The sequence below is a fragment of the Lampris incognitus genome, chromosome 15, assembly GCF_029633865.1.
Source record: "Lampris incognitus isolate fLamInc1 chromosome 15, fLamInc1.hap2, whole genome shotgun sequence".
NCBI lineage: Eukaryota > Metazoa > Chordata > Actinopteri > Lampriformes > Lampridae > Lampris > Lampris incognitus.
Genome location: NC_079225.1, coordinates 22,717,372 through 22,738,750, shown reverse-complemented (window position 1 = coordinate 22,738,750; position 21,379 = coordinate 22,717,372). Strand labels below are relative to the sequence as shown.

The 21,379-nt window shown below is 42.5% G+C and overlaps 1 protein-coding gene across 1 annotated transcript; it reads left to right on the top strand.

Moving 5' to 3' along the window:
* Positions 1–1,162: 1,162 nt before the first annotated feature.
* LOC130125327 (potassium voltage-gated channel subfamily H member 5-like) lies at positions 1,163–21,308 on the top strand. The gene is given in 13 exon segments (XM_056294878.1): positions 1,163–1,192; positions 1,195–1,237; positions 3,707–3,830; positions 4,751–4,857; positions 5,163–5,291; positions 7,362–7,477; positions 7,828–8,220; positions 9,553–9,645; positions 10,124–10,553; positions 17,112–17,311; positions 17,584–17,836; positions 18,418–18,614; positions 20,115–21,308. Coding segments are annotated over 13 exon segments (3,309 nt in total).
* Positions 21,309–21,379: the final 71 nt, after the last annotated feature.

Genomic DNA, 21,379 nt, shown 5'->3' with positions numbered 1-21,379 from the left:
CCTTGTTGTCACATTTGAAATTGGTGCATGCCTGATTTTACGGCAGAATTTTTTCAAATGTTCCTGTATTTCCACAGTTCCACTTAATGTAAGTTAAATGGCTTGTTCCGGGCAATAAGCATCCACAGACTTTCCTTCATGTTTTGTTGGGCTGCATCTGAATGTGGACCACAAGACTCTCAGCATCCCGGTTAGTGTCCTTTAATGACACATTGAGACTCAATGTATTATTACGAAGGACACTTTTTGTCAGACAAAGCTGCTTTTTTTCCCAAAAGTGTATTTTGCAACAAATTCGTTGTCTGGTTGCAGAAGTCTAGGCCAGACTTATCTTCCTTTAAGAGGTCAAATCAAATCTTTTTTTTAAATCAGAAATTTCACAATATTGCATGCACAGATCACAATGTTAAAATGAATCCTCTCTCTCTCTCTCTCTCTCTCTCTCTCTCTCTCTCTCTCTCTCTCTCTCTCTCTCTCTCTCTCTCTCCTCTCTCCCCCTCTCTCTCTCCTCTCTCTCTCTCTCTCTCTCTCTCTCTCTCTCTCTCTCTCTCTCTCTCTCTCTCTCTCTCTCTCTCTCTCTCTCTCTCTCTCCTCTCTCTCCTCTCTCTCTCTCTCTCTCTCTCTCTCTCTCACACACACACACACGTTTATTTTTCTATACGTGTGCACAGAAAATGCCAGAGTATCATTTTCCTAGAGTTTTTCCTTACAGTGCAGCTTTGTTTAAGGACCCCACATCGTCTGCATTCATTTCCTAGCCCCTAATCAGCAGAACTAGCCACATGCCTAACTTTAACCCTTGCTCTGCCCTAGACGTCATCCTAAAACCCAAATCCTAGTTCTAAAATAGCCCATTGAAAACGTGAGACCGGCCAAAAAAGCCCCTCACTTGGAAAATTTGCCCTAAAAAAACTGAATTTAGTCCAAACACACAAATATAGCAGCGCAAGAACCGCGGCGCGCACGCGCGCATGCACACACGCCACACACCCGCACACGCACACACCACAACACACACACACACACACACACACACACACACACACACACACACACAGACACACACGGGTGCACGGGTCCGACTGGGTGCGACGTGCGGACAGAGCCATCCCGCGAGCCGAGCCGCAGAGAGCCAGTCTTTGCCTACACGACCCACACAATAATGCACGGGGGCAAGAGAGGGCTGGTAGCACCCCCAAAACACCTTTTTGGAAAAATATTGTCCGGCGCTCCAGTGGTAAGTTCCATTTAAAATACTAAATAGTCTCTGTGGGATGCAACCTACATTAAACGGGCATCAGTCGGTGCCACCGGGGAAGGCAGAAATGGTTACCTCGTGTACCTGATGTATTATTTAGACAGAAGCGGTGTTTTTCCTTTCTCACTCGAGCAGAGCAGCTATGTGCTCACGTATTGAGCGGAGCACCTTCTGAAATAGTTGCACTCAGATCAGGTCGATTCTGCCACATATTGTCACATCCTATGTATGTTTATGTTAACTTCCAACGTAAATCCAATGGGTTAAGACAACAAAAAAAGAAAAGTGGAGTGGGGTGTCTCTGAAAGTCTCTGGCATAGTGGACTATTGCACAACTTTCCTGCAGATGTGCAGGATAAAGGCTCGGTGTCGTATCGCCGAGCGGTGAGCGCTGCCTGCACGGGATCAGCAGACACCGAACACGGGGTGGTGCTCTGCTGGAGGTTTAACGCTCATCGGACGAAGCCGGCGCGCAACGCTAGCAAGTATTAACGGACACCCCGAGTCTTACTAAGAAAGTCGTGTATGAAGTAAATGGAAACTGTACGCCAAATTTGCGTAACTTGAATAGGAGACTCGTTGACAGCCGATACGAGGAAAAAACACCTTGCTCAAGCTCCGCTTTCAAAGTGAGTGAATCAGTAGCATCTCTGACTATCTAACTGAACTTGTCTTGACCTTGCAAACACTGTAACGGGCTGTGGGATGGATTCCGTTTCGACTGATGGAAGAGTCATAAAAATGAAGTATGAACCCGAGTCATTCAAAGATGGAATGGTGGCATCTGTAGGAGATATGGAGGTTTGGTGGTTGCATAAGCTTGGTTCAACTTTGTATTTGAAGTTAATGTCCTTTAAGTCTTTTCCTTGGGACTGCATCTCCCTTTTATAAGTCTTGAAAAGAACCTTGACAACTTGGTGGCTTCAACTGCAACAGAGGAACATGACATTTCACCAACCACAGTTTCATTCCCTTGTTTTGTTCATCTCTCACCATTTGCTTTACCCTTGATCATTTTAGACATTACTAGGGTGTAGTGATTATTCCCAGATGACAAGAAAATTGACAATAATATTTCATATTTTTTCCCCATACAGTCTCCTGTTTAACACCAATGTGAGATTTACACCATATTGTCATACTAAAGATATTGTGCTTCTGGGAAATAAATTACAGTTCAAGAAATAATAGTACGATAAAATTAGCTTTATGGTTTTAAAGGGGATTGCAATGCAAAATATCAAGAGTTTTCTATCTCTGTTTCCCCGAAACTGGGGGGGGGGGGTGGAAATAAGGACACACAGTTCAGAAATCTTGAAATAATAGCTGCTGTATTTATTCCCCTGCGGGGAAGGAAAGACTGTTATGAGCAGGAGGCTTTTCCTCTGGGATGTCACAGTTGCAAACAGGGGTGTTATTAAAAGATAATGTTGTGCAATTTAAAGTAACTAGACAATGGAAATGAGTAAAGCGTTTCTTCAAAGTCACAATCCTGTCATTTTTTATGATGAAAAACAGGATTGAACCTTTTTCTTTTTTTTGCTTTTGATGTTTAGTATCCGGTAGTAAAGGCCTTCTTGGTTTACCATGTCTGTTTGTTAGCCAAAACATTGCTTCTTTTTCAGACTTGGTGCTACCTGCCTTATTCCTCTGTATTTGGCTGTTACAGTGAAAACACAAAGGATTATGTGTTGTAGGCCTATCATTTTTCCCAGGAAAGTCCTACCTGAGTCCCTGCGATGGACTGGCGGCCTGTCCAGGGTGTCTCCCTGCCTGCTGCTCAATTACTGCTGAGATAGGCTCCAGCATCCCCGCGACCCTGACAGTGGGATAAGCGGTTTGAATAATGGATGGATAGAAGTCCTACCTGACAGTAGCTTTTTAAATGACCATCTTAAAAAGAATTCATGATTTGAATATGCAGAGTTTGGCTTTTGTTGTAAATGCACCAATGACGGAGTGGGTCAAAAGAACGTTTGTTTGCATGTAAATCTAAGGACTGTAGCTGTACACTAGGCTTCCAGTGTTTGCACTGAATACTGCAGGTGTGTGAAGGTTGACCGGCCCTTTTAGTACTTCACTTTGTAGGGCTGGAGATGGAGGCTGTCAACAGCCACATGAACCGGGGGGACGGGGGGAACGGGACAGGGATGCCAACTTGAACCATAGGATTGAAAATACAATTTGATCAATGAAATATCAGCATAACTGACCAAAATGTCCTTTGACAGTTATGCAAAAGAATCACACAATTTGTGACAAACTCAACTGCATGAATTTAGAGAAAGCCCTGGTCTTCATGGCTTGGCCCAGTAGGACAAATCAAGATGACGAGGACATGTCTAACCATTAGGTGCCATGTACTTATAGATTGTAGGTGCAAGATATGCTGTGAATGATTTCATTAGAGATTCTCGCTTCTTTTTTATGTGTTTGTTTTTGTTTCAGAGACTAGTTTCCTGTTGGGGAATGCCCAGATAGTGGATTGGCCGGTGGTTTATAGCAATGATGGGTTCTGCAAGCTGTCTGGCTACCACAGAGCTGAGGTTATGCACAGGAGCAGCACCTGCAAGTAAGAGATGGGGACAGGGCTCTATAGGAGATACCCAGTTTGTGCGCCAACATCTGCCTTTTTCTAACGCTTTCAGTAGGTCTCGGTTTGCTGCTACTGTTGGATATGTAGTTTGCTAAGGACTGCAAGTGCAAGGCGAGGCTTAGGGAGACAGGGCATCAAACACCAGCAAAAACAACTCAGCTGGCCCAGCTCCTCTATTTTTAATGTAAAAGTAAGGGGACTAGAGGGTGCATGGGTCATTTTCTTTGTTTCAGTCGCTACAGCTCAGCAGTCCCGGTTTATTTTTACTATAGTCATTCAGTATTATGCGTCAGGAAAGCGAAAATATTACACATGGTCTTTTTAATGATGCCCACACAAGAGCTTTGTAGGTCACTTATAAATAACAAATCAAGCTTTTGTGAAAGATGAATTAGTATTATATTGCTTGTGTCATCATTATGTCATTGGTGATGGTGCGACTTAATTTTCACTGTTTTTTTTGTGATTTGCCTTTTATATGATTTACCACTTATATTTAGTGTGCAGGCCTTAGATGAAAACTCATGCTGTGTCGAAATCTAACTACCTCTGCAACCACTGGACCTTGTCTTGCCATTTGTTATAGTAAATTAGTGGATGATGCACCACTGTTGCGGCATGCTTCGTTACCAAGCAAAACATCATACATTTTTAAAAAAATCATCAAAACAAAAGAATGCGAGCTGATTTGAACTTTGTCGTCCGCATGACTGTAAAATTATGTGATCCTACATTTGCAGCAATTTCCATACACATATAAAGAGTGCCATATCATTTGTACTCCATATTGCAAGCCACTCATTATTTTTATTTTTCAGTCCCCTGCCCTTCTCTATCCACTTCCAACTAACATCCATATTCCCCTTTCCTCCTTCTCTATCTGTTGGCTTATGCAGTTTCATGTATGGCGAGCTCTCTGATAAGAAGACTATTGACAAAATCAGACAGACCTTTGATAACTATGAGTCCAATTTCTATGAAGTCCTGCTGTATACAAAAAGTAGTGAGTATTGCAATTTTGACTAATATTCATTACCATTAACATTTGTGAAGCATACATTTAAATTGCAGATTAAAATATTGGCTCATATATATTTATGAATGGTATCGTTAATTAAAAAAACAACATTGGAGCCATTATGAACTCATTCAGCTTTAATGAGTTCATAATGGCGCCAATGTTGCTTTATTTTCCTAATTAGCAACATATCCATTATTCAAAATATTACCAGAATTTCATGTTTTGCTAGAGATATCATTTTGCTTTTACATTCTGCTCATTTTGATTTCCCCTCTTGATTTCAATAGGGACACCAATATGGCTTTATATGCAGATAGCCCCAATAAGAAATGAAAATGATAAGGTGGTCCTTTTCCTCTGTACCTTCAGAGATATTACCTTATTCAAGCAGCCTATTGAAGATGAATCCACCAGAGGTAAGTGATGTTACCAAACCTCCATGAAAACGTCAATGTTTGTAAAATTTGAAGATTCAAAGTTTAAATTCTCTTGTGAGAAGACAATTCAAAATAATTCTTTGAGGCTTCAGTCAGGTGACAATAAAGTCCCATCTATAACAAAGTCCTTATGAAATCTCAAAGTTAATTTCCATTCAAATAACCCATAGCATGGCTTCACTTAGTCTTCTGGATGAACGAGATAATCAATAACTGCATTGAACAGATATGCCTGAAAATATATAAATCAATTGGCGATTGAATGAATGACTGAATTAATAGATGAGCAGGTTAAGTAAGCAAGCAAGCAACCAATATGCAAATAAAGCCAGGCATATAGAGTTTTTTTTAATAGACTGTGAAATAGGGTTGCTAAAAAAAAACGGAGCTTTCTTAAGATTTTGTCCTATTCTGGTATTTCAAAATTCAAAGCAAATTTACGTTGTCACATATCCTGCATGTATTTCATCAACTTATAGATACATTTCAAAGTGGTCATTAGAAAGCAAGATTTGAATTTTACCATCTGTTGGCTTTGATGGCATCTCTACCCACATTCACATCTGTTTTATCGATAGATCCATTTTTACCATTTTTTCTAGTAATTGCAGCATTTTTTCATGCACTATTGTGTATTTCTTATTATACAACCGAATGTCTGGAAGATGTCCATGTATCGCTTCTGAAGCCCCATTTTACTTGCAAGGACGAGGGACACGGTGCCACCCGAAGCCAAAAGTTCTGAACATACATGAGTTAGTACGGATAAATACCATTTCTGGTATGTAACATATAATTGCCCAGGTGTTGTCTGTCTGAGTCAGTGAACACTATTCTCAGTGGGTCTACACAGTACCATATCCTTTGGGACCCTGTGTGGCCCTGCCATTAAGCTTTTCATGTCAAGCAGAAAGGCTAACTCAGCTCACACGGGAATGGTGAGTGTAACTGTAAATGTACATTGAAAATGCGGTACTGCTCATTCATAGCAGAGACCAGGCTTGCCTACAGAAATAGATTGGCCCCTGAGGGGACCCCCCCTGAATCTTCTTTACTGATCAACACATGTGCGTGCTCTCTCTCTCCTACTAAAGACATACATGTAAACTAAGAGAGACTTACTCAGTAACAGGGGTTACATAGGCACAAGCATGCACACACACACACACACACACACACACACACACACACACACACACACACACACACACACACACACATTTAAACACACCAAGCATGGTCAACAAAGGTCTGCTACACTTATGCCACACATTTTAGTAGAAAATGCAATTTCTTACCTTATGGGCTCGTCTCTGCCTCTTATACAGCCACCTTCCTTGTCTTACTGGATGCAAAGTCCTTCATAGTGTCTTTAAGTTCATCTGTTTAGCCAGTTCACACTCAATGGCAATTTTTGCCATTTTCATTGCTCATATTTAGGGTGAATGTGATTATTGCTGGCCTCCATGGGCGCCCCCTAGTGGTTGGACTCCAGAAAGCTTTTCCTTTTTTCCTCCTATACGGGCGCCCGTTGGAAGAGAAACGGATGTCAGTGTATGTAACACCAGCTAATATGATTACGTCACTGTTGACAACAGTTGGCTGGATTCACAGCCAAGAATTAAAATAAGCACAAGCAAACTCTATTTATAATCTAATTAAATGCCATATAATCTCACCATCAGATTTGTTTGCTTCATGAAAATACATAATTCATGCTATTAAGTACACATTCAAAATGTAATTTTGGTAGTGTAGTTACAGTGAATGCTTCAGTATTTCTGCTTACTGTTTTATGCTTCAAATTTTCTGACCAAGAAAATGAACTGTCAGCCATGTGCAGTGTTTTAAAACTGAATTTTACCAACGCTGTCCAGCTTGTGCAGTAGGTAAACCCACCATTTTCTTAAATATCCAATACAAATTGGGAGTTTATGTGAAGCAAGACAAATATCCTGGTAATAGCACAATATATCCCTCCATCATTGTTGCCTTCGTCGTTGTCTGGGCCCCATGATACGTCAAAGTGTCTTTTTTTCTTCTGGGCAGGATTGACCAAACTTGCAAGGCTGACACGGGCACTAACCAACAACCGCAACCTTGCACAACAACTAGCACCACTGGGCAAGACCGAGGTTAGCCACAAGCACTCCAGACTGGCTGAGGTTAGAGACTTACACATGCAGATAAAAAAGTTTAAGAAATACTGTATAAAAGTTTGCATACACAAATATGTTAAACTGTACAACATTTCAAGCTCATCATGTGATTAGCTACTTATTACTAACGAGAACAAAATGATGACTGATCAATATTGCAAAAGTTTAGGTCAGATTTTTAATGATAGATGTCCCATTGTGGAACAGACCTCAAATATTGATCACCCAAATGGAAAGAAGTGATGGTTAATTAATTCGATGAGACCACTGTTTTGATATATAGAGCTCTCTGAGCATGATGAGCTGATGAATATTTACAAGTGTGGTGAATGTATTTCTTTCAATCTCAACTCAAGGCCCTCCAACTAGGATCCGACATTCTCCCTCAGTATAAGCAAGAGGCCCCTAAGACCCCACCTCACATCATCCTCCATTACTGTACCTTCAAGACCACCTGGGATTGGGTCATCCTCATCCTCACCTTCTATACGGCCATCATGGTGCCCTACAATGTCTCCTTTAAGACCAAGCAAAACAACTTGGCCTGGCTGGTGCTGGACAGTGTCGTAGATGTCATCTTCCTGATCGATATTGTGCTGAACTTCCACACCACCTTTGTGGGTCCTGCCGGAGAGGTCATCTCTGACGCTAAGCTGATTCGAATGAATTACATGAAGACCTGGTTTGTCATTGACTTGCTGTCCTGTCTGCCCTATGACATCATAAATGCCTTTGAACACGTGGATGAGGTAACTAAATGTCCCTTTCTTCAGGCTGCTGCATCGTTTGCTGCATACTCATATCAAGAGTACAGTACCATCTTTCTATGAGGTTTCATAGGAACTAAATGAATGAAAAATACTCTGAAAGTACATTTCAAGGGCGTCCAGGTGGCGTGGCAGTCTATTCCATTGCCTACCAACACGGGGATCACCGGTTCGAATCCCCAAGTTACCTCCGGCTTGGTTGGGTGTTCCTACAGACACAATTAGCCATGTCTGCGGTTGGGAAGCTGGATGTGGGTATGTGTCCTAGTCACTGCACTAGCGCCTCCTCTGGTCAGTCTGGGTGCCTGTTCGGGGGGGAGGGGGAACTGGGGGGGAATAGCGTGATCTTCCCACACGCTATGTCCCCCTGGTGAAACTCCTCACTGTCAGGTGAAAAGAAGCGGCTGGCGACTCCACATGTATTGAAGGAGGCATGTGGTAGTCTGCAATCGACCGGGATGGCTGAGAAGAGTGGGGTAATTGGTCAAGTACAACTGAGGAGAAAAAGAGAGGAAAAAAATCCCCAAAAAAGAAAAACCTGTATAGCTTATAACTGATATACAAATAAATCTGACAAATTTTACAAGCAGAGGTGCACATTCTACATTTATGGGCCAGAATCCTAAACAGAGTGGTTGAGTAATACGATTTTATAGAGGCATTATCTTTTCATGTACGTTATCTTTTCAATAGGTCATGGTAACCTGTTATTTAAATCAGAAGTTGGCATCATGGACGTTGTGTCAGCAAAATAAAATGTTAATAAGAATAAGGACATCTCATAATGACAGGTTGAGCTGGTGACTGTGGGGAGACAGATATGATGGAGTTTAATGGATTTTGATCAAGTCCCGTTTATATTTTGGCTCGGAAGAGTGGGGTAATTGGCCAAGTACACTTGGGGAGGACAAAAGGGGGGCGGGATTTTTCAAATTGAGTAATGATGTAAAATCAGAAAGCCGTTAGCTACTGTATGTATATGCCACCTGGCTACTCATGCATTAGTTCATGCATTAGTTTCGACCATTATCCCAGATACTGAACTGCATATTGACTTCATTACTGGTGAACAGGTGAGTGGTGATAAGAGGCTTTTAACAGGGCTTCAGGGGCTGTCTCAGACTGTCTCAGACAAACTAAACATCTCCATAAGTGGATAATTCTCAAGGAAAAAAAGACGTAATTGATTGCTTATCTATTATTTTGAATGATTCTTCAGATGTGACATACAGTTATTGATAAAATTACTGTGTAATTGTATTCTGCATCAGATAAGATAAAAATGAATGCATCCTTGTCTTTGTCTCTGTGAAGGACCACATTACTGGTACCTCGCCAACAAGTCATCTTCGAGACTCTTCACATTTTCAGAGGAATACCACACGTGTAGAAGACTCTCTACTCCCAGTAAGAAAATATATTTCAGGATGGCACCATATACTCCTTTCTCAAAAGTTAAAACCAAAATCAACATGAGCCCGAAACAAATTTTGGTCATGTCATATTTAGTAAGAATATATACAAATTGCTGAACATGAATGAGATTTCGTTATTCAGATACGTCAAACTGAGCTTTCACATTCGTATTTAAAATTTCAATGTCTGATGAAAGTGTCGCTACTACATGGGGTCTTATGGATCTCGTTAAAGCACACCCCTTGGAAATGGTGCTCTAGGTACTGTTTGATGACTACAAGTATTTGGATAACTGAAAAACACAATATTACTGTGCACTCTGCACACAACAGCATATTTAAATGCTCCGTACAGCCAAATTAATGTCTGAATTACTCCCGAATTGCATCCACTATGTCTGGAAGAGCATATATGCATACAATTAATACAATTGGATGATTTTGTGTCTTTCCACTGTCTCACTTTGCAGGGCCTCAGTAGCCTATTCAGTTCACTAAAGGTTATCCGGCTGCTTCGGTTAGGCAGAGTAGCCAGGAAGCTGGACCACTATCTGGAATATGGTGCGGCTGTTCTGGTCCTGCTGGTGTGTGTCTTTGGCCTCGTAGCCCACTGGCTGGCCTGCATCTGGTACAGCATTGGAGACCATGAAGTTATTGACGAGACCACCAACTCCATCAAGACAGACAGCTGGCTGTACCAGCTGGCCCTCAGTATTGGTACACCCTACCGTTACAATGTGAGTGGAACGGGGCAGTGGGAGGGAGGGCCCAACAAGGACACGCTCTACATTTCCTCCCTCTACTTCACAATGACAAGTCTTACCACCATTGGATTTGGCAACATTGCTCCGACCACGGATGGGGAGAAGATTTTCTCTGTGGCCATGATGATGGTGGGCTGTAAGTAATGATCCCACCAATAAATTCTGTCCAGATGCAATCACGCTCGCCATTCCTAAAAGAGACATTTCATTAATATGTCATAACATATCTAGAAACATTTTCTGCATTAATATTTGTCTTTCTTCTGTCGCTGTGTGAGTTTTTGAGATGTGGCTCTCTTTTAATGGTGTTCCCTCCAAAACTTTAAAGAACTTTGACTAATTTTGGTAGATAATGTTAATGCTGTTATTAGTTTTTCTGGCACAAGTTGTGGCCACAGTAAATGGAAATACAAGGTGATATAATTGAGACACCTTACCAGACAGACATACTCTCTCTCGCTCGTTCTCTCTCTCTCTCTCACTCACTCACCCACACACACACTCAACTTGTGAAGAGCAGAGGAGCCCCAACTTCTCTTCCCTTCTCCTTAGCCCTCACGATGACGCAGCTCAAATCCTCAGACTATTAACTTAGTTGCCAGTAGACAACATTCTCTGCTGAAAATCACTTTGGTCATTCTGACAATTGCTTTCATTTGCAGCGACCAGCCTACACAAGCTTGAAAGTGAAACTAAATCCAATTAGAGGACATAAAATTGTGTGGCTGGCTGTAATCAACTCAAACGAACCATGCATACTTTGATCTATTTTCATTTCATTCACTCATTCATCCATTGATAATGAGCCAGCAGGAGGTTGCAGGAAAGGGAAACAATCTGGATGCATTTACTTGCATGTTAGACAAGACAAATGTGCCCCCCCCCCACGCCCTTTATACTATCGAACAGATGCCACTTAAGTAACATATGACTGATGGAGAGATTCAGGGACACTGTACGCAGATAGAAAGTCAAACCCATGCTTCGAATGACCCATAAAACAGTCAGATCCTGGTTTCTAGATATGAATAGGTGTTGTAATGTAAGACCTTGTTTATGCCAACTCTTAACAGAGGTTATATGGGAGAGCATGGGAATATACCGCAGCACATTTTTGGATCAAACCTCTTTCAAAATCAACAAGAGTTTCCAGAGAAACTCTAGTGCTTCAAAATGGAGAAATGCATGCACTTTGCATAACATATGCAATATTACATCAATAAGGAGAATCCAACAATGAGTACTATGAACTGAATATATTTATATTTGGCCGTACTTCGTGCTGTTAAGCTTTATCATCTTTATCTTTATTACCTTTGTTATTAATCTCTTCATGGGTCTTTAAACATTTGTGATTAAGTGCCTTATTCTCTATATAACTAGGCAAGTAGATTATTAACATTTGTTTTATTTATAGCAACCACCCTAGGGTGCTAGTTGCAGGAAGCAGGAGGATAACACGCATACACACACTTGCATATAAAGAGTCCCCTTGTACAAATGGAATCTAGGTCTGTTGGCTTCTGAATTGCTCCACTTAGTAAGGTAAGGGGCTATGTGAATTGCTTTAGGGCACACTGAATCTAGTCTTTGGTTTTTTTTATTTGGTTTGCTCTAAAGGCATGGGTCTCTCATTTCATAGGGGTGGAGCATAACTACAGCTCCTAGGAGAGTTAGCTAGGCTTTGCACACATATGTAATATGCATCATTGTCAGGTCACACAGTAGACGGTATGGCTTGATAGTGATCACATTATCTTCGTCATCACACAGACAAAACACAGCCATCGGGACATCAGGGCAGACTTTGCCCCTATTTGAAATATACACCACAGCTACAGACTGGGTAGCCACCTTGTCAGATGTCTTAACAGATAATCCATAGGGATGAGTCAGGTTTCATCACTGGGTCTAGAAGGCCTGCAGTACTTCCATGCTGGGTTGAGTGGCAGCTGTGAGCAATGAGAACCTTGATCCAATGGGAGACAAAACCTGTGCAAATTGTCTATAAAGGATCTGTATTATTAGTCCCTAAGGGGAACCCAATAGCGTTAGATACTATCTTGGCATCGAAATAAATTCTTTTTTTAGAAGTTGAAGGAATTTTCTATTTAGCGTTGAAATAATTTTTGTTCAGCTCTTGACTGTGTGAGGAGCAGTATGGGTGAAATATTCTGTTTTTAACCGCGGTCATGTCATTCACATAAAACTGCAGCCTCGGTATTTAATAAACCACCAGACACAGTCTTGATGCTCAGCTTTGTGGATTATTGAAACTGACATCTTCAGCATCACAGCCAGCTCTGCTCTGTAGTTTAGGCATGGCTCTTCACTACAAGAGAGAAGCATGGTCCTCGTGTTAATGTACAGGGCTCTCATAGCAATATTTGAGCTTAGAGCTCAATTGTCTTTTCAATTATTTAGACCACAAAACTGAAAAGACCCAGGAAAAAAATTCAAGATCGATTTACAAATCTGTGTTTTGAAGTTCAGATGTATTACACAGACTGATGGCCATGTTTGCTGTAATACAATTTGATTTGTTGCCTAAACTGATAATTCTTCTAGTTGCTGGTGTCTTTTGAGAAAACTCCATTCAGCACCACATTGGCTAGTTATAGCCCTTTTTCATTTAACTGGTCATAAGGAGGGCGCCATGGTGGTGCAGTGGTTAGTGCGGTTGCCTCACAGCAGGAGGGTCCTGGGTTCGGGCCCCGGGGTAGTCCAACCTTGGGGGTCGTCCCGGGTCGTCCTCCATGTGGAGTTTGCATGTTCTCCCCGTGTCTGTGTGGGTTTCCTCCGGGTGCTCTGGTTTCCTCCCACAGTCCAAAGATATGTAGGTCAGATGAATTGGCCATACTAAATTGTCCCTAGGTGTGAATGTGTGCGTGTATCGACCCTGTGATGGTCTGGTGGCCTGTCCAGGGTGTCTCTCCGCCTGCCGCCCAATGACTGCTGGGATAGGCTCCAGCATCCCGTGACCCTAAGCAGGATAAATGGCTTGGATAATGGATGGATGGTGATAACCTCAATCCGAAGAAACTTTAATATACAGAGAAGTCATTGACCCAAACCCATTGGATAGCGCCACTACTGCTGGGCGCTGAATATTGTGATTTCAGTTGTCTTCCTTACACTCATACTCCTACTTTAAAATTGAAACTTATTTTCATCTATTGAGGTAATGCGGGGTTAAAAGTTTATTCAATCCATTCAATCATTTTTTTCTTTATTCATGGAAAAACTATCCCAACTATATAATGTAATTTTATTGTGCCTGCTATATTAGGGAAGGGAATCAACGCTGTTTTCGCTACATGTGAATTGAAAATGAACAGCATTTTCTCTGTGGCTATACTGGTGGTTGTTTAACTTATCTTCATCACCAAGTGGAGTTAATAACTTCACCCTTTGTTTCACTGCTCTCATTTTCAATGTCTACTTACCATTTCTCAGTTGCAGCCTCCATTCTTGTTCCGACATTTGGTCCACTTCCTTTTAAAAGAGCGTAGAAAGTGACGCAATAGGAAAAAGTGAGTGAAACACTAAGTGACAGCGGCGCTTCAAGGTTTTTACTTCCAAAAACTGAACACCCATTACTCTCATTGTGTTTGGATCATGGAGATCACTCAGTCTCACAGAGGTGTCAGGTTCAATTAGGGTCCATAAATCTCCCTGCTTCAGATACAGTGATTATGTGAGAGGGATGAGGGAAGTGAGCAATAAAGAAAAGGGAGATTTTCCCTGCAGGCGAAAACATAGTACATGGACAATGACCTATTATGTTAGATGTGTAATCTAACCTTTGTGAACCTAATCTAAAGACTGGAGAGACATTTCTTTCCCCTTGAGTGAGTTGAACCTCATGATATGGGATACTAACTGACTCATTGGGGTCGTTATAACATAACAGCAGAGTCGTCTTGCTTAGAAAATGTGCATTCTAAATTAGGATAGTGTTTTTCTCTTCTACTCTGTATGTGTGCGTGTGTGCTTTTGCTGATTTTGACGTAATTAGTCAGTATGTATTCCTCTCTAAGAACTGTAAGTACTTTAAGTTATCCAGCCTACAATGACATCTCATTAAGATGCCTGAGATGTGAGACTCTGCATCACTATCCATATTTAAGTCATCAATGAGTGCCATATACAGATAGTGTTGATAATTTCCAAACAAGGGCACATGTCAAGGTCTGGGTAGATTAGATGGTAAGCGAACAATCAGTTCTCATAGTCAATGTGTTGGATTCAGGAGTAAAGAACTGAGTGACTTTGACAAGGGCAAAATTGTTATGGCCAGATAACTGGATCAGAGCATCTCTAAAATGGCAAGGCTTGTGGGGTGCTCCCGGTCAGCAGTAGTCAGCACTTACCAACAGTGGTCCGAGGAGGGATAAACCACAAACCAGCAACAGGGTGTTGGACACCCAAGACTTATCAATGCGCAAGGGCAACGAAGGCTATCCACTGTGGTCCGAACCAACCGAGGTCTGCTGTGGCACAAGTCACAGAAAAACGTAATGATGGTTACAGGAAGAATGTGTCACAACACAGTGTATCACACCCTGCTGCTTAGCTGCAGAACGGTCAGAGTGCCCATGATAACCCTTGTCCACTGTCGAAAGTGCCTCCAATGGCCACGAGAGTGTCGGAACTGGACCTTGGAGCAGTGGAAGAACGTCACCTGGTCCTATGAGTCCCATTTTCTTTTCGATCACGTGGATGGCCGTATGCATTTGCGTTGTTTACCTGGGGAAGCAATGGCACCAGAATGCACTGTGGGAAGATGACAAGCTGGTAGAGGGAGTGTGATGCACTGGGCAATGTTTGCTGGGAAACCCTGGGTCTGGCCATTCATGTGGACATCAATTTGACACGTACCACCTACCTAAACATCATTGCAGACCAGGTACACTCCTTCATAGCAATGGTATTCCCTGATGGCAGTGGCCTCTTTCAGCAGGATAATGCATACTGCCACACTGCATACATTGTTCGGGAATGGTTTGAAGAACATGAAGTGTTCAAGGTGTTGCCCTGGCCTCCAAATTCTCCAGATCTCAAGTCCATCGAGCATCTGTGGGATATGCTGGACTGACAAGTCTGAACCACAGCAGCTCCACCTTGCAACTTACAGAACTTGAAGGGTCTGCTGTAATGTTTTGGTGCCAGATACTCCAGGACATCTTCAGGGAACTTGTAGAGTCCCTGCCTCAGCAGGTCGGCGCTGTTTTGGCAGCATATGGAGGACCAACAGCATATTAGGCAGGTGACCATAATGTTTTGGCTCATCACTGTAAACATGTATACGTACACCATTCGGCCAAAACGTTAGAACCACTGGCAGGCAAGTGAATATCATAATAGCAACTGTCAAGGGTTGGGATATATTAGGTAGCAAGTGAACAGTCAGTTGTTGAAGTTGATGTGTTGGAAGCAGGACAAATTGGCAAACGTAAGGATCTGAGCAACTTTGACAAGGGCCAAATTGTGATGGCAATGTGACTGGGTCAGAGCATCTCCAAAATGGCAGATCTTGTGGGGTGTTCCTGGTAAGCAGTGTTCAATACCTCCCAAAGTGGTCAAAGAAAGGACAACTGGTGAACCGGTGACAGGGTCATGGGTGCCCCAAGGCTCATTGATGCATGTGGGGAGTGAAAGCCCGTCTGGTCCAATCCCACAGAAGAGCTACAGTAGATCAAATTGCTGAAAAAGTTAATGCTGGATTATGATAGACAGGTGTCACAACACACAGTGCATCGCAGCTTGCTGTGTATAGGGCTGTGTAGCCACAGACTGGTCAGAGAGCCAATTCTGACCTTTGTCCAACACTGAAAGCACCTACAATTGGCACTTGAGTGTAAGAACTGGACCTTGGAGCAATGGAAGATGGTGGCCTGGTCTGATAAATTACGTTTTCTTTTACATCATGATGATGGCCGGGTGCATGTGCATCATTTACTTGGGGAAGAGATGGCATTAGGATGTACTACGGGAAGAAGGCAAGCTGGTGGAAGCGGTGTGATGCTCTGGGCAACATTCTGCTTGGAAACCTTGGGTCCTGGCATTCATGTGGATGTTACTTTGACATGTACCATCTACCTAAACATTGTGGCAGACCAAGTAGACCCCTTCATGGCAGCGGTATTCCCTGATGGCAGTGGCCTCTTTCAGCAGGATAATGCACCCTGTTACACTGCAAAAAAATGTTCAGGAATGGTTTGAGGAACATGACAAAGAGTCCAAGGTGCTGCCTTGGCCTCCAAATTCCCCAGATCTCAATCCGATCAAGCATCTGTGTGATATGCTTGGAAAAACAAATCCAATCCATGGAGGCCCCACCTCACAACTTACAGGACTTAAAGGATCTGCTGCTAATATTTTGGTGCCAGATACCATAAGACATCTTCAGAGGTCTTGTGAAGTCCATGCAACGGGTCAGAGCTGAGGGGGGCCTACACAATGTTAGGCAGGTGGTTTTAATGTTTTGGCTGGCAGTATTTTAGCGTGGTTTTACCTGGATCTGCGTCTTAAAACACACTAACTTGATTTCACATGAATTTTAAGATAACATCGATGTGGTCTATCACACTTCTTTAAAGCCTGCATCCTTGATATTGTTCAGTAAATCGAACTTGTCTGTTCAGCCAATCCTGGGTGCCTTACTTTTCTCTGTATCAATCTTTGGTTTCAGCCCTCCTGTATGCCACTATCTTTGGAAACGTCACCACCATCTTTCAGCAGATGTACACCAACACTAACCGCTACCATGAAATGCTCAACAATGTGCGGGACTTCCTGAAACTTTACCAGGTGCCCAAAAGTCTGAGTGAGAGGGTCATGGACTTCATAGTATCCACATGGGCTATGTCTAAGGGGATAGACACAGATAAGGCAAGTGCGGTAGGATTCCTATGAGCATAGTGCCTGATTATTATTATTGTTATTATTATTATTATCCAGTAATTGTTAAGCCATTTCTATTCATGTTACTCATGGCTTTTGGTGTCGGATTTTGGTCTTGGGTAAAATGTCAGATATTGATACTCCATTTTAGCCTGGTATCGGCCCGATGTACAATACCAATACCGGTATCAGTGCATCCCTACTTTCTGCAGTGTTTATTTACATCATCTGAGTTAACCTTTTCTCTACAACTCTCTTAGGTTTTGTCAATTTGTCCCAAAGATATGCGGGCAGACATCTGCGTCCACCTCAACAAACAAGTGTTTAATGACCACCCAGCATTTCGCCTTGCCAGTGATGGCTGCTTGCGCTCTCTGGCTGTGGAGTTTCAGACGACACACTGTGCACCTGGAGACCTCATTTTCCACATAGGCGAGAGTGTCGACACCCTTTGCTTTGTAGTTTCCGGTTCACTAGAGGTCATTCAGGACGATGAGGTTATTGCCATTCTAGGTAAGATAACATATAATCGTGAGTTCGACTGGCTCTAGTTTCATCTGTTCCCATTAGTTTAGAATAGGATGACTGTCTCAGTGGCAAGATGTAAATGTAAAACCAAGCTCTAGTAAGAAAACTATGACGTTCTGTCTTCTTGCTTTTAAGAAGACGTCATACATCAGGTCACTAGATTCACGATACTCAACTTACTGAATACGATTTTACCCTGTACTTATTGAGGACTACATAATATTGCTTGTAAAATGTAAAATAACAAGTGAATTCCATATGAGTTGTTACTATTCATAATTTTTTCATGTGAAATGTCTGTCTTTACTCCTAATATAGATTCTCTTTGTTGCTTGCATCAAGTCCTATGCATGCTAAATTTGCAACAGATGTGCCAGATGTGCAAGTCATCCTGCCTGTTTGCCCTCATTGCTGGACTCTCCTGTGGGAGAGATTAAGCCCTCAATGGGACTTGATCTGCTGAAATAAAAATATGCAAGCTCCAAGTAAATTGAAGAGTCAGTGTGGAGAAACTTCAACACTGTGTGCCTGGTGTAAACCAATCAAATATTATTGGTACCATCCAGGTAAAGGCGATGTGTTTGGGGACGTCTTCTGGAAGGAGGCCACAATGGCTCGTGCTTGTGCTAATGTGCGGGCATTAACCTACTGCGACCTGCACGTCATCAAAAGAGAGGCTCTGATGAGGGTGCTGGAGTTTTATACTGCTTTTGCCCACTCATTTTCCCGCAACCTCATCCTCACCTGCAATTTACGTAAACGGGTAAGATATCCTCAGACAAATTACAAACGTTGATTGCATTTTGCAACTGACATACAGTATACTGTCTGTTTGAAAAGGATGAACCAGATGGAACTTGTACAGTATAAACAGAAGGGAGGAAGAGATACTGCTTTGTTTTCCAGCTTGGAGATAAGCTGTCCATATTTGCGAACATATGGCTTTGTCCCGTGGGAGCAACACTGTGCGTTAAAGTGCCATAATGACATCAATTGTGTAAGAATCATATAGTGGCATTCAGGCATCCACTAATGTGAATAATTTGAAGGCAAAATCTAGAGCGTCTGTCGTCTATGAAAACATGTTGAAAAATTCATGGCTCATCGTACTCAAACTGTCTTCAGTGAAAATAAGGCAATCTATTATTCATTTGGACAGATTTAGAAACTGTTCATGTGCCTGCAGAAGTTGAAGATTTGCTCTCTACCCTCTTTATGGTTAAGAAGTTAGAAGACAAGTTGTGAAAAAATGTATGCATTTGTGTAAGCTATCAAAGCTGATAGATTTTACTGTAGATGATTGGCAAGACAGACCCTGTCTTATTAGTCACTAAATTGAGTTGCTCAAATACATGCTGTTTTTTTTTTTGTTTTTTTTTTTAGCGATTACCCATTTTCACATCTAACCCTTTTGCTTTTCACACTCATGGTTACCATAAAGTTCCTTGATATGTTTTTGTTTTAACTCTTGTAGACTGCTGGTCCTTTTCCTCATTATTTTGTTATGTGTGAGTAAAGTTTTTTAAGCAATAGATTTGAGCAAGTGATTTCTATCTCCAACTTGCATAGGGAGGTCAGAGCCCTGGTAAGTCACCAAACAGTGTCCCTAAAGCAAGAACAGGGGATCTGGTGATTCAATGTCTTATAAGCGCACAACAGAGCCTACATTTGGGGTAATGGGGGGTGAAACCTGTCACTGGGTGATCTCTCAACGTCTCTAAACATACAGAGTGTGATAGTGCTTGGTAATTTTACCAATTACAGTCTATTTTTGCCACAAACAGATGTCATGTTGCCTTTATATGTGCTTTCATTTGGGATTCTGAACCTGCTCACTAGCTCTGTAGTTGTAGCATTACAACGGTTATATCTGTCGTCGAAAAAATGTTCTCAGCAACAAATAGTTTGAAAACAAAATCAAAAATGCTTTTAAGAGCGAATATGAGAAACAAAAAAGTAAGCCACTCAGCTTTTCTTAGCTAGAGTTCACTTTGTCTTTCAAGGGAATACAGAAGAACCCAGGGCCTAGTCAGTGCATCATCATCCTAACAAACTGTTTCTTAAGTTCATTGCTTGTATTTGGCCTAAAATATTTCAAGATGCATAGTTGCTCAAGAGCATAATCCCTTCTTTTAAGTCACATTTTCCTCTAATTACACTACAATGATGTGCAGACATAGAACTACTAATACTATACTTCAGTGTAAAAAATGTTCTGTCGATACTGAGCCAACACCACGTCACTGCCCTTGCTGTCTTGCAGATAGTCTTCAGAAAGATTGCTGATGTGAAGAGGGAGCAGGAGCACCAGAGAAATGAAGTCACTCTGTCCATTCCTGACGACCATCCAGTTCGCAAGCTGTTTCAGAAATTCAAACAGCAGAGGGACGTCAACATGTTGGGAGACACCCAGGCTTATCTGCAGCACAACTGCTTGCAGGTGGAGCCCCAGCACCATCATCAGAGCGACTTGAACCCACACACACCATGTCAGCCCCAATCCTCTGAAAGGCAGCAGCAATACAGCGCCGCACGGCAGGAAAACACAACCGGCACAGGTGGGGGAGATACAGGCATTGAGTTTAGCATGGCTACTGTCTCCAAAAATGCTCTCTCACGGGGCCCTCGAGCATTTGTCCTCGCTGAGAAGTCAGACCAAAGCTGCATGCAAGAGGCCGTGGAGCTGAGACCCTGGTCTTGCACGGTAGATCAAAAGTGCAAGAAGGTCAGCAGCCCTGTACAGCCCAGGGTCAGAGGTGGAGAGGGCGCTGCGGGCAGTTTGGCAAGGGGCGGAGGTGGTCGAGGATGGGCAAAGTTTAGAAGTGCAACTGTGGTTACACCAGCAACTCTTGCTGATGAGCAAGAAAAGCAACCGCAGAAAGAAGAGGAGAACTGGGCCGAAGGGTCCCAATCCTTTGAGCAATTACGTCCCAACAGCAAAAATCCGGATCAGGAAGGTGGCGAGACGGGCAGTACAGGTGGGGGCAATGGTGCAGGAGAGGGAGGGGAGGAGAAGAACACCCTACACAAAACTGACTCATATGACAGTGGCATTACAAAGAGTGATCTACGTATCGACCAGGCTGGGGATCCACGCAGCCCATTTGAACGAAGTCCTTTGGAAAGGAGCCCATTGGAGAGGAGCCCATTTGAACAAAACCCTGGGGTTGAAACCGAGGCCTCGCTCAAACATTCTTTTGTACAGTCCATGTCTGAGCAAGCTCTCCTGCAAGCGACGCTGCACGCAGCCAAGCTGGAGCTGAAGGAGGACATTCAGATATTAAGCGGCAGACTGTCAGTCCTTGAGTCTCAGGTGAGTCAGATCCTCCGATTGCTGTCAGTAAAAAGGAGGCTGTCACTGCCACAGACTTCAACCGCTAAGGCGAGAAACAAAAGCCAGGACTTTTTTGGTGTTCCTGGGCCGGTTACACCAGAGCGAGAAGATGGGCCATTTTGAAGACACATAAACAGTCACTGATTAAAAAAAATTTTTTTTCAGAAAATATGAATAGTAATTTGCATGTCCAG